The following is a 12,919-nucleotide window of genomic DNA, read 5'->3' on the forward strand; positions in this document are numbered from 1 at the left end:
GGTCTATTTAATGCAGTAAAACCACAAATACTTTACATTTACTGCCAAACATAGATGTCCAAACATGTTTCAACACTATATTGCTGCTGAGTTCAGATAAAACAAAAGTCATTATGATTATATATGGTATATCTTGGACATTTATTTTTGATATTTCAGTCGGTTTGTTCTCAACCTGTTTGCACTTATATAGTTTGATTATAAGCTTCTACTCCTTAAGACTCTTTGTAATTTACTATTACACTTAAAAACATCTCATTGAGACTCGAGTGGATTTAATCTAATCGCCTCCAAACTAATCTGATTGTCAACATACACCATCTCTTCCGATAACACAATTAAGCAGCAGCATTTTCGTCGTTTGGTGAACGCAACATTGGACGAAAAAGCCTTACCTCAGACAAGTAGACATAGCGCAACTGGACAAGCAACCTTATTATGTCGGCGAACATTAAGGTAAGGGTCTTCACGAGAGTTGCTGTTGATGGTGTCTTAACGTGACCGCTGTCCACCTGCATGCCAGCCGAGGTAACACAATATCCAGGATGTTTGGGTGTGTGTCCACGAAGGCATCAGCGCACACGGGCTGCGACATGAGAGGCTGCTGAAGGGAATGACCTGACACTGACACTCTCTGGCCTCAAGGATTTCCTTTCACTTGTGTTGTCTGAATTTGTTCACTGTAGGCACGGCACACCTTTCTGAAGTGTTAGCCAAAATCTTTTCATCCGTATTCTGCCTTTGTTTAGTCCATAGTAGCCGATACAGGTAGTACACTGTTTTACTTTCTCCTATCTCAATTGGTGACTATGTTAATTTCATCTTACTGAATCTTTACAGCCATAGTAACTTCATCAAATCAAATCATCAAAATCAACTACAATATGAATCTTAAAGTGTAAAATAAATGGAGGGTTTGTGGTATGGGTCAGGAGAGAGCTCACTACATGCAGGTGTGTATCCGGATCAGTGTGTGACTTTGACTTTAATCCAGGATTTTTCTTTTCTTTAACATTTAAACATTTTCATAATTTTCCCGCGAAATAATTCATGGATCCGGAACTGATATCGATCATAATGTAAAATTTGGTTCAGTTTGATAGTTGGGCCTTTGCAAGTCAAGAAAGGTAAACTACAAAAGTAAATCTATACATTCTTAGACTTAAACTATGGCTAAAACAACAGCATATGTATATAACATCTTTTGTTCCAAGTGTAGGAAGTGGTATATATTAATTCTGCGTGCAAATACAAGACACCAGAGACAAGGATTCATCATTTGTTAATAAAGCTTGTAATAACTTTTGTCTTTTCAGTGGTTTACTCAGAGCACCATCTTTTTCCTGACCTCAAACAAGGGCTGTGAGGCCCTAAATATAATTAGAGTTACTGTGTGGAGATCTGGTATTTCAAGGAAAACAAATTAAGTTGTCATTCAACATTTTACAGATGTGTTAATTATGAACATCATAGGTCAGGTGGCGGCACATGTCTCACAAATCGTTTGCAAATATAAATATAATGTCTAGAGGACAGTCTTGCTTTTGGACACTGTAAACGTGTAGTGCTTTTTTTGATAATACTTCTACCGCTGTTCAATTTTTGGTCGTGATTTTCCCTTTTTTATTTCAATATTTATGAGTCGTGGGCTCCAGTGCAAAAGCTCCTTCAATTCTAGTTGATTGTTCTCATTTTTTTCCACCTTTACTTTGAAAAATGCTTTACTAATACAACGCTCTTGTTGCCGACGTTGAACGGGCCCTAATGTCATTGTGAGGCCGTGGCGGACCTTTGAATATATACCACTGTCCCTGATTTGTCCAGAGACGTCTGTGACCAGCAGCTGGTGGAGTGTGTTAATGTTGATGTCACAGCAGCTGGCTGCTCTCATCCTGTTAGCTCTGCCTGCCATTATCAGCCCCCACCCCCCCACCGCCACCCGACCCCCTCCTCCTCCTCTGCCAGAGCTGCTGCTGCTGCTGCTGCGTGCCACGTTCATTTTAATACTCCAGACTCATTTGACCGTCTTTATGGACTTATCATATTAAACATTTATCGCAGCCATTTCCCTAAACCAAGCATGTTTATTCAACACTTAGGGGACCACAGCACGGCTCCTTTCAGCGCTACTCCCCACTACCCTACCCCCACAAAAAACACACACACACACACACACACACACACACACACACACACACACACACACACACACACACACACACACACACACACAACCTCCTATTTCTTGTTTCTCTCCATCTCTTGTCCTCTTCTCCCACCTTACCAGCCCTCTGGCTTATTTTTATTACAAGCCTGCTTCTCAATCTGCCACTGCCTGAATTAAAAACACACCAAAAAAAGGGAGGTATTTTGCTCTGTTTCTTCCCTCTCTCCTCTCTGGTCATCCTGTCCTCCAGTGGCTGGGACACGGGGCGGGGCGGGGCGTGGGGGGGGGACTCTGGAGTGCGAAGTCACGGCAGCCAAGCTGACACAAATATATTCTGAGCATTTAGCGCTTTGGATGAATCGAGTTTTAATTTAATCATCTGATCAAACATTAATTAGCATAATCACTTGTGGGGATGGATGGTCTAGCGAGAGACACACGGAGAGCATCACATAATAGACCTCATCCTGGCAACAGTCTACGGGGACACTTAGCAACAACCTAAACAGCTACATGTTTCTGGGGACCTGCGCCGGGTTCTGTCCAAATTACCTCCCTTTGTACGAACAATACGTCCAATTCTCCATTTCCTACCAACAGCTCTTCCGCCGCAGAATGATCTATTCGCTGCACGACGACCCGGCAATCAAATGCACCACTGCCAGGCCCTGTGCCCTCTTATTTGATCTCGGACAAGATGGCTTACTGCAGCATCACACCTCGGTCTGAGCAGAGGAGGTCTGGGGAATTCTAGGAATACCACAAAGTGCTAAGATTATTGACAGCGCACTCAGTCTCACACCAGGCCGGGGGATCGATGAGTGGCTGGAAGGACATAAATCAGACTCCTGTGGCTCCACTCCGTGTCACACCCATAACCCACCCACCCAACTCGGCTCCCCAATTAAACACACAAAGTACACACGCACACAAGGACACACACACCACACGCCTCCCTATGTATGTCGACGCTTGCTGATGCACAATAAACACCAGCAAACACACAATTGAAGCACCAACATCTCACACACACACACATGCAGTCGCTCTCCCGTGCACACACCTTACCTCAACTCCAACAAGATGACAGAGCTTAAAAAATGGCCGGCTAAAAATAACCCCCGCCAACTTGGTCTTAAATCTTAGCATCTGTGCCAGGTTTAAAAATAAAAAGCAGTGTCGAGAAACCAAGCTGGACCCATTTGTCTTTCTGTCACTCTGTCTGTCCAACTCTGCCTCCTCCGTTATCCCTTAGCCTAGTTTAATATTCACACTGTGGAGCCTGAGACACACGGGCAGAACTTCATGGTGACAAATCGTTCGGAAACGCAGACTCAAATAATCTGATTAAGGCCGCGAATTAGAAATATACAGCACAGAGGAAATGGTTGGAAAACTGGTCGAAGATACGTGTGATATTTGATGTATTTATTGTTTTTAAAGGTCGGCCTGTAGAAGAAGTCCAATGAAAGGTGAGGGGGAGAAAGCGAGGCGGAGAGAGAAAGACAGCGGCGGTTGTGTTAGTGAGCCACGATACGTCAGGCTCATGCATCATGGCCGGGCCGGAGTCGCAGGGATCAATTCAGCCTTGGGCCTCGGACTGTGTCGAGTTCAAAGCCTGGCCCTGGTATGTGGAGGACTGGATTAAGAGGCAGTATTTATGAGGTCCAGCGTGAATGTTTGTCTTGGTGGGTGATGGAAAGTGAACTCATCACACCTCGGCCACCTGTCTTCCACAATGAACAAAAGCTGTGGTGGGGAGCTGACCACTAACACTGCATAAACTACTGGCCCACATGCACAAACTGAAGATAGAACATTTTAATCAACAAGTAAAATACACCTAGAAACATTTGACTGAATGATTGAATATTAGTGCAGAGATGGACCATTTATATTTACAATGATATTTACAGGAATTACTCATGTAGTGTCAATGCGAGCAAACCTGTCTCCTTGGAATTACATTAGCAGTGCGAACATATACCTCATTTACACAATGTATTTTGGGTGATCAGACTGCAGATAGGGCTGGACCACAGGTGTAAATGGACCCGAAAAAACGCAACAAGGACAGATTGTGATCAGATCGGCCGAACCACCTCTAGAGGTGGTCAGGGACACATTGTGACCACAATGAAAACAAGTGTAAATGAATACATGTTGTCACAACGACTATGTGGGGGGAAATCATAACCACACGTGACTGTTCCAAGCCAGCGAAGTGGCAGCAGCTAGACGGCTCGCAGCCATTAGCCAGTAAACACAGGAACAGTCCTCTCCTCAGTCCTCTCATTGTTCAAGACACCTGTGGATGGAGTGAAGTAGAGACCAATCGAAAAGCAAGCAAACACAATAACGCAGTTGAGTGTGGCCAGTAATCTCAAAGCGTATACAAATTCTTGATAATTCAGTTTACATCTGGACATTTTCACAAACAAAAAAATCTACATACTTTGTACAGTTGGAATTCACCAAATACAAATTTTGTAATATGTCATATACATGATAATTAGGATGGAAAATAAGTTAGTAAGCGGTTCTGAGCACAGCATCACAGTTTTGGTGAAGAGGAGGTGTGACACAAGCTGAAGAGAGCGATCAGATCACAATCCGATCTCAATGTGGACACATGGGACACATTAATACCAGGTATTGATATAATCTTGTAGTATTTTTTCCAGTTAATGAGCTGAAACATTTATGTACGTTAATGATCAAAATTTAATTTGACTGTTGAAAGTGAACAGGTATTCGATAATAGACAGGATTGAGGCACTCAGCATAATAAGGAAAATCTACTTACTACGATGAACTGTAGACTACTTCATATGTTGGGATTTAATCATAAACTCTAAGCATTTGAAACTGATGTTTATAATTTTGCATTTAAAAAAGCATTTTTGTAAAAAGCAGTTACACAAAATAAAATAAATGACTGATGAAAATTGAGCTAAACTCATCACAGCTGCAGACACTGCCACGAAGGACTCTCATATAATATAGGTCAGTGGACAGTATTTATAAACAGCCTATATTCTTTGTGCATCCATGTATTGTCTGCATAATTGGAAAAATTGGTTTCCAATTTGGAACAACATCTCTGAAGGTCAGAAGAAATGTTGGAACACCAGTTGCTCACGTCATCACTTATAAACCATTTAGAATATTTGTACAGTCAACTTTAAACAGTAGCTTTTAATGCCAGCTTGTCAAATGTTACACTTTTTTCTCACTTTCAAACTGTACATCCGTCTCTCACAAGTGACTTACAACATCCTGTTTAGCCAACACAGACATTTTCATGATTAACCTGGATATTTGGTTAATTATTTAATAGCATACGTCGCACCTGATCCTTTTTCTCTACTCTTGGTTATTATACAAACATTTGAACGAAGTGTTTCAAAGCCCTTAACACATGAACGCAACACATTCTGTTGATTTAGTTTTTTCCACATTGAGACTTCAAAGCACATGAACGCACCAAGTCGGAAAAACGACTTCATACCTCGATGCGGGAAATGGGACCTGCAACGCGCACGTGAATGCAACGCCTGTGTGTTTTAGTCATGGTTGGTTTACTGATGCACCTGCAGATAGAAATCCGATGATGTGGGAGCCATGTCTGTTGTCATCTTCATGTGAAAAGTCATATATTAAAGTGCTGTTAACACTTTTTATAGCAGATCAATTACGCCTAAACACAAGTTAGTGATGCAATGAAATATATAGTGAGACTATGTATTTGTTAGATATCAAATATTTGGTTATATCGCTTATACAAAGTCCTAATAGTTGCAACTGTAAGAAAAAGTCTAGACGCACTAAAGATAATTAGTTGATCGAGCAATATTTCCATGCAAGGTGAGTCTCTCATTTTTATGAAAAGTGTTGAGGGGCTGTTATGCAAAAACATCGAGGATCCCTCAACTTGTAAGTTTTTCCTTTATAGAAATGTTTGAGTCAGTTCCACACAGCGGGGCAGGGGGGCCTGTTTCTCAACTAAGTCAGATTCAAACTGTCAAATAAACCTTTTACACCGGTTCCTTCATGAAAGTACCTGTGCGGCGCTGCACGGTAATATAACATGTCACTCTGACAGGTGCTGAGTGAATTACTACAACCCCACTTTGCACGCATGATCAAACACCTACATCTGGGTGCTGAGGGCTTCCCTGCTCTTCCCCGCAGATGCTAAATGATATCGTTAACATTTTAATGCAAGAGACAGTTACACGCCGGCTCGCACAATTACACCTCTGATTCAGTGGAATCCAGACAGACACAGTGTGATTGGTAATTAGATTTTACATCGGGTGAGATTTAACAAAACACACACGGACACATGCACGCACAAACACACACGGTCGCCAAAGCTTGCTCCTAATTAGAGAGCGAGACGGGCTCAAGGAGGTACAGTAGAGTAGAGTGGCCCTCATTATAGGATGTATGAACTAGGGGATATCTATTATGATCACATATCAGAGTATCCATTACGCAACATTAGCGGCCCTTTCAACTGGAATCACACACAGTGAGTTCAAAATATAAGGCAACAAACCCCCCCTTATAACTCACACAAGTGTGCATGAGTTAAGTGGGTTTGTAAACTTAATTTAGCCCATTAGATATTCATATCAGAGCACGACTGCACCAGATGATCCATCACTTCACTGTACGCTACTTGTTTTCACGGAGGTAATTTAATTTCATGAGTTGTGATACTGCCTCTGCAGCCAAATCCTAATTGGTGATTAGTAAACAGTCTAATGGCTGCGAGTGCAGCTGTAAGGCCGCTCAGGTTTCGCTCCTCCGCTGTGCGTGGCCGCCGTTTGCCGCCGGGAGGCCCGTGATCTTTTGGACGTCTTGAGAAACGCCTCGGAGCTCCGACAAGCGCAGCTCTCACCAGTGCACCACCTTCATGTAGATTTATTGCCGTGCAAACACCAGTTCCCCCCTTTTCTCCTCACAGCCAAGTTCAATCCATCCATCCCCCCCGCTCCCTCTGTAGCATTTTCATCCAGTGTCTCAGGTTGCTAATAATGTAGGGTCATGTAAAATTGGCAGGCTAACTGATGTTGGCAGCTGTTTACTGCACGGTAACTTGCACTAGGCTGGAAGAGCCTTATTTCAAAGTGGATCTGCCTTTCTACCCCTCGAGAAAGGTCACCGCTAATTGAGATTAAAATTTGATTGCGTGATCCCCTGATCTGTGTGTAAATGTTCATTTTTTAAATTTAAGACATACGAGATAAGTCCTCTCTAAGTCGTGAGCATCAGGTTAAGCCTCGTGCACGTCTACAAATCACCACAGTGTTCACGGGGACTGTGCGAGAAGCCTCGTCTCATTATGTCTCTGCAATGAGAGTTTGAATAGGCCAGTTTAGCTTGCTGGGGGTTTCCTTAGAGGCAGCTTTCAGGCAGAGATATTTAATATGTTTCCTCCCCTGTGCTGATGACTGCATTTACAGATTCTACTTTGATAGACGCAGGCAACCGCAAAAACAAAAGGTCTGAAATAGAACAGAAGAATTAAACGTGCCTGTCAAAGGTGTCATACTCCCAAAAAAAATGATTTTCTTTTTATCTGGAAGGGAAATTCCGCGGCTTTGCTTTCTTTCTTAGACGCCTTGTAATAATGTCCATGATGACAGCAATTTAGAAATGGAGATTTTGTGGTTTTCCCTTTTTTAAAATGGGTTGCTGAGTTTATTATGCAGTCAAAGTGCACAGTCAAATGACCATAACACACAACGCCATTTGGCCCCTCACCACCTGAGGACATGCTGATATGAAAGGATGTGATTAGCTCCTGATCATGTACTTCTGGGTCAAATAATCAATATTCAAAAACAATTAGAATTTAATCCACAATTTCCTGGATATGCCTTATTGTAATCGTGTCTGATTATTATACTCAACACTGTGGAGAAGAACGACCTCACGGTGGAGAAAGAAGTAAACAATCACCACCGACTGAACGATCTGAATCATGTCGAATGCCCTTTTTTCTTTTTTACCACAAGAAAACAACACGCCTTATAGTTTCCCACCACATATAGAGTGAATGAGTGATCGTTTCAGGACATAGCCCTTGACACCCATGACGGAGGTTACCATAGAGACAGGCCAGTGAGCATGTGATAGGTCTAAAACAGCAAGAATCGTGTGTAATCCAATCGCCGTGTTGGCTTCTATCTACAAGGTCATTCATTCATTCATTCGTTCATTCATTCATTCCAACAACGCCTGCACAGCCGACGAACGCCTCATTTTCATGACAATCAACAAAACGTCCAGCCGCAGAGGACAAAGTCGTACAGCGAGGCTCCTGCGCGGTGATGGAGGGGAAATCAAACATAAATGACAACGCAAACAGCGGGTCATACAAACACGCTCTTGAAAAAAAAAAGCATATATTGCAGTGCGAATGGTGAACACAAAAAGTGTCATGTCTGCCGTCTACTGCTCAGTCCCTTTCAGTTGTGTGCCACAGGCCTCCTCAGTAATCCCCTATGCAATAAAACGGACACAATCTTGCCTGGCAGTTGATCTAATGTCAGAGTCGGATGATTATGATTAATGAGGATTCCTTATTGTTCCTTTATGAGTTTCAGCAAGCTGGGCTGAGGGAGATACCACATTATAGTCGGTGTCAATAAACGGTAGCGAGCGAGGGTTGCCTCGGCACTGAAAGAGGCGACAACACAGAAACAAAAATCCATTTCGAAGCCTTATTTTATCATCCCGGCCAGAAGGGAAAATCCATTTTGGGGAACGGTACCATATTATATATCACAGCCCCTCGAGGTGGTTGAATATATTCATACCTGTAAATCCTCACTTCCCCCAATTTTTTTTTTTTTTAATTCAGCTTTTCTCGACCCATTGGTACGAATGCAGCCAACCGTGGGCGTGATTTTGTTTTAGTGCGTGAACAATCCCCATCTTGTCACCCCAACGTGTTTTCTTATACATATGTTTCCATTTTCTTTTCCTCTCGCGCTCATTCTTCGACTCCCTTTTTTTTCTTCCCCCTGTTTTCGTACACACCCAGTCAGCCATAATCCCTCCCTGTAGAGGGGACTCTGGCCAATAAGTGAATGCAATAAACTGTATCAATTTTCTGCTATTGATTATAGATACACTATGTGAGCACACAGATGTGCGTGCATTGGTGACAGCAGTGGAATACACGCTAACGCACACATGTGTGCAAGAAAACACAGACAAGATGCAAAATCGTGGGGTTTGAATACAGTATTTGAATGGAGAATGAGGTTACCGACGATTTGAATGGAAAATTTATTTCACATTTTTGTGTATATTTGTGAGCTGCTTTTGCACTTGTGACCTCTGGAATGTATCTAATTCAAAAAATATTGCATTTCTTTATCACTATTATGAACAATTTGCACTAATGGTGCATCATTTTCTCTCTGCAAACAACGTGTAATGATAAATAATATAATGCATTGCGACGATTTAAGACAAAATTGGGTGCAGATGCTGGAAACATTCTGACAAATCCATGAATACAGCTGAATATTTGACATTAAATATGTTTTAAATGGAAAAATTGTTGGCTGAATCTTAAATATCAGTGTAAATCAATCATTTTAAAGCATCACATCCATTTATGCCACTTTGAACTTGAAAAATCTGCTCACTGTGGGGGAGGGGGAAGGGGTTAAACCAAATGTCCATTATATCAAATACGTCACTTATTACTAAGGGCCACAGTGGAACAGGGTTGTGACAGAACGAGTATCATTGGGCATCAAAAAATGACAAACTGAAATACATCACATTCAATGCATGATGAAAAATTAAACAATAATTGAGACTTATTACAAACACAATTAAGACCATTACAACCAAACCAGTTAATTGAATCCAGGGGTCCACACCAACCTAATTTAGCTGTGTTATTCCATCTGGCTCAGGATATAGTGTATATCTGAAGGCCAGAGATGTGTCTAAAGGTTTGTAGGAAATCTTGAAGGGGTTTTTAAAATCATGCCTCGCCCGTCGCCCTCCCTCTATCAGGGGTGTCAGCCTTTTGACAAGCACATAAAATGCATTTCATGTGGGTCACAGGTGACCTCCATCCTCCCTCTCATGCAGTCACTTAGCTGTCTGTTTGCTTTCTGCACTAGGCAATAAGCACTAATAATCATATTAATTACAAAAGAAAAGATGTGAAACTTACCATTCAAGATGCTCTGCGAAAAGATAAAAGCCAATATCCACATGCCCTGCTCCGTTCAAGCCCCCCAAGCTATGCTTTCTCTTCTTCCTCCGACCACCGGTGCCTCCCTGGGTTTCTCTTCTGTGCGCTTGAGGTGAGGTTAAACATTTGCCACTGTCTTAAAGCAAGCCTTTCCAAGTCTCTATACTTTTGAATATCTCCTTCCTACTTTTTCCTCACACTGATTTATTTGCTCCTTCTTTTCTCAGCCCTCTCTGTGCGCTTGGAACATAAATGCGCCTGTGTGATTGTCTTGGGGGAGAAGCTGTGCTCACACTCTCCTCCTCTTGCTCCGCGTCTTGCTGCGTCTCCCTGCTATTCAAAGAGGATGCTGAGGGGGTGAAGCCCAGGTGTGAATGATGCTGAGTCAGAGCCCGGATCCCGGAATAATACAAAAAAAAAAAAAGAATTGTCCCAAACAAAGTGTCTCAACTCGAATATGTAAAAAAATATATAAACATCAGAGGCTCCGATTTCCTAAATAAAAGCCTGACTGACGGATCATCCTTGGGGGGAGCAAAATTAATTTTTTTAGAAAACTAAAATAACTACTGAAGCAAACGGGAAGGAGAAGGCGACAGAGTAAGAATGGTGAAACAGGTTTTTCTTATTCAGAAAGAAAGTCAGATCATCTTCATCGCCTCTGTGCGTCCAGCAAGAGGCGAGCAAGCGCATCTTCCCCGCTGCCGCTCTCTAATCGCACCACACTGGCTGTGCGAGCATTGCACAGAATATAACCCTCTCCCCCCCTGCCCCTGCAGACGCTTTAATTCCTCATTGCCTTAAAGGAGCAGCAGAGGCGGCTCCCGGTCGCTCCTGAGGGCAGAACACAGGCTGCTACACTGGAGGTGCGGAGAGTGGGAGAGCGCGCCGCAATTTGCATTAAGGAAATGAGCTGCACCTGACGCACCGCGGCACCTGAGATGGCAATTTTTACGCACGGAGATGCGCCGGCACAAACCGAAAGCGCTGTCTGCCGCTTTCAGCTGGACCTCAGTGTGCAGCTCTATGTGCCAGATCCTGCTTGAATTGAGCCAACGGGGTTTGTACCTATCGTGGGTATGGACAGAGGTGATTTCCCCCTGTGGTTATCCATCCATCCTTTTACGCATGTTTTGCATCCAATTAAATTGATCTGGGAAAAGTGGAGCACTTTTAAATTGATTGAATTCGTTTTGTAATTGCATGAAAAGAAGAGCAATAAGGGGACAGGTGCAACATTTTGTCAGGGGCTGCAGAAAATAGAGGGTTAATAAAGTACCCCCACCCGAAAGGCTCACGCACACACACACACTCCATACCACCTCCCTCAACCTCATAATGCACCCACCACCACCAGCAGCACCAGCACCTCCACCCCTCCATTTTAATGCTTGCCTTGAAGTCAAGGGTGTAGCTGCATCAGGCTGTGGGAGCCTGTGGGCCTGTCCACAGAGCCGGGTTCCACTGAATGTGATATAACCAGCAGGCCAGTCTGCATCTCATTCTCGATCCCACATGACAGAATCTACTGAAAGTGAAATCCTGTTTATTCACCCCAGGATACTCATTTTCTCTCCTTATATCAGGACCAAGGGGAAGGAGCTTCACAATTCTGACTGCGTGCAAAGGAAAATAAATATGAATTACTGAAATAATAATAAACAGGGGAGGGAGTGTGTGTGTGTATGTGTGTGCGGTCTGTCCTTGTTTTTTTCATGGTGATATAAATGCTTGTAGGGCAAATGTTGTCTGCCTGTCTCTTCTACAGTGGTCACTCCAGTGCAGTAGACAAACACTGCACTACATTTGCTGAAGTCTGTACCAGTACACACTGTTCCGGCGTCCCTTAAAATGGTATCACTGTCCTTTTAATAACACTTTCTGTTTAATGCATTCAGCAATGACCTTTTTGGGATTACTGATGTCCTCTTTTTGAGCTATTGTTACACCAAATTTATGTTTAATCATTTAATAATGAGTAAGAGGATCATTTGACTTTTCCATCTTAAGCCATAAGATAAACCCAAGTAGCAGTGAGGAGCGAACATGGCTGAATCAGGGCAGTGGGTCAGACATCCTGCCTGTCATTTAAACTGGATTAGGAGCATTGTGCTGATGTTTCACTGCTGGATTCTTGGCAAGGACCAGCAAGTACATAGTTCATTAGCAGCGGGCAGACTGTGAGATATGATCATTTAAGAGGGGAAGGATGCGATACCAGCTCGGCTGCAGATTCATCAGACCTTTGTTTGTTAAGATGCACAAGATGCACGTTCTGCTTCTCAGCACTGTTGCACATGCTGCACATTTACATTACAAAAGCTTCTGCTTCCACACAAGGAAGTGAAATGCCTCGCTCAAGGTCACCTCTGTATTTTAATTCACTTCAAGGACTAAAGTTCAAGGATGCGTGCATATACAGTACCCACTAACTCCACAAATGTCAGTCTGTCTGTTTGTGGAAGGCATATCTCGACAACTGTTCATTTTATCTGCTTCACATTTGCCTTGAGTAT

The 12,919-nt window shown here is 42.9% G+C and overlaps 1 protein-coding gene across 3 annotated transcripts in view; it reads right to left on the bottom strand.

Annotated features, from left to right (window-relative positions):
* dscamb (Down syndrome cell adhesion molecule b) overlaps nt 1–11,137 on the bottom strand; it is a 119,905-nt gene extending 108,768 nt beyond the window's left edge. For all 3 annotated transcript variants that reach the window (XM_035155262.2, XM_035155260.2, XM_035155263.1), the window contains exon 1: nt 10,383–11,137. In XM_035155262.2, the coding sequence (XP_035011153.2) occupies nt 10,383–10,425 (43 nt within the window). In that variant the 5' untranslated portion in view covers nt 10,426–11,137. The remainder of the gene's footprint in view (nt 1–10,382) is intronic.
* Between the last annotated feature and the right edge of the window lie 1,782 nt (nt 11,138–12,919).

The sequence above is a fragment of the Hippoglossus stenolepis genome, chromosome 4, assembly GCF_022539355.2.
Source record: "Hippoglossus stenolepis isolate QCI-W04-F060 chromosome 4, HSTE1.2, whole genome shotgun sequence".
In the NCBI taxonomy this organism is placed as follows: Eukaryota; Metazoa; Chordata; class Actinopteri; order Pleuronectiformes; family Pleuronectidae; genus Hippoglossus; species Hippoglossus stenolepis.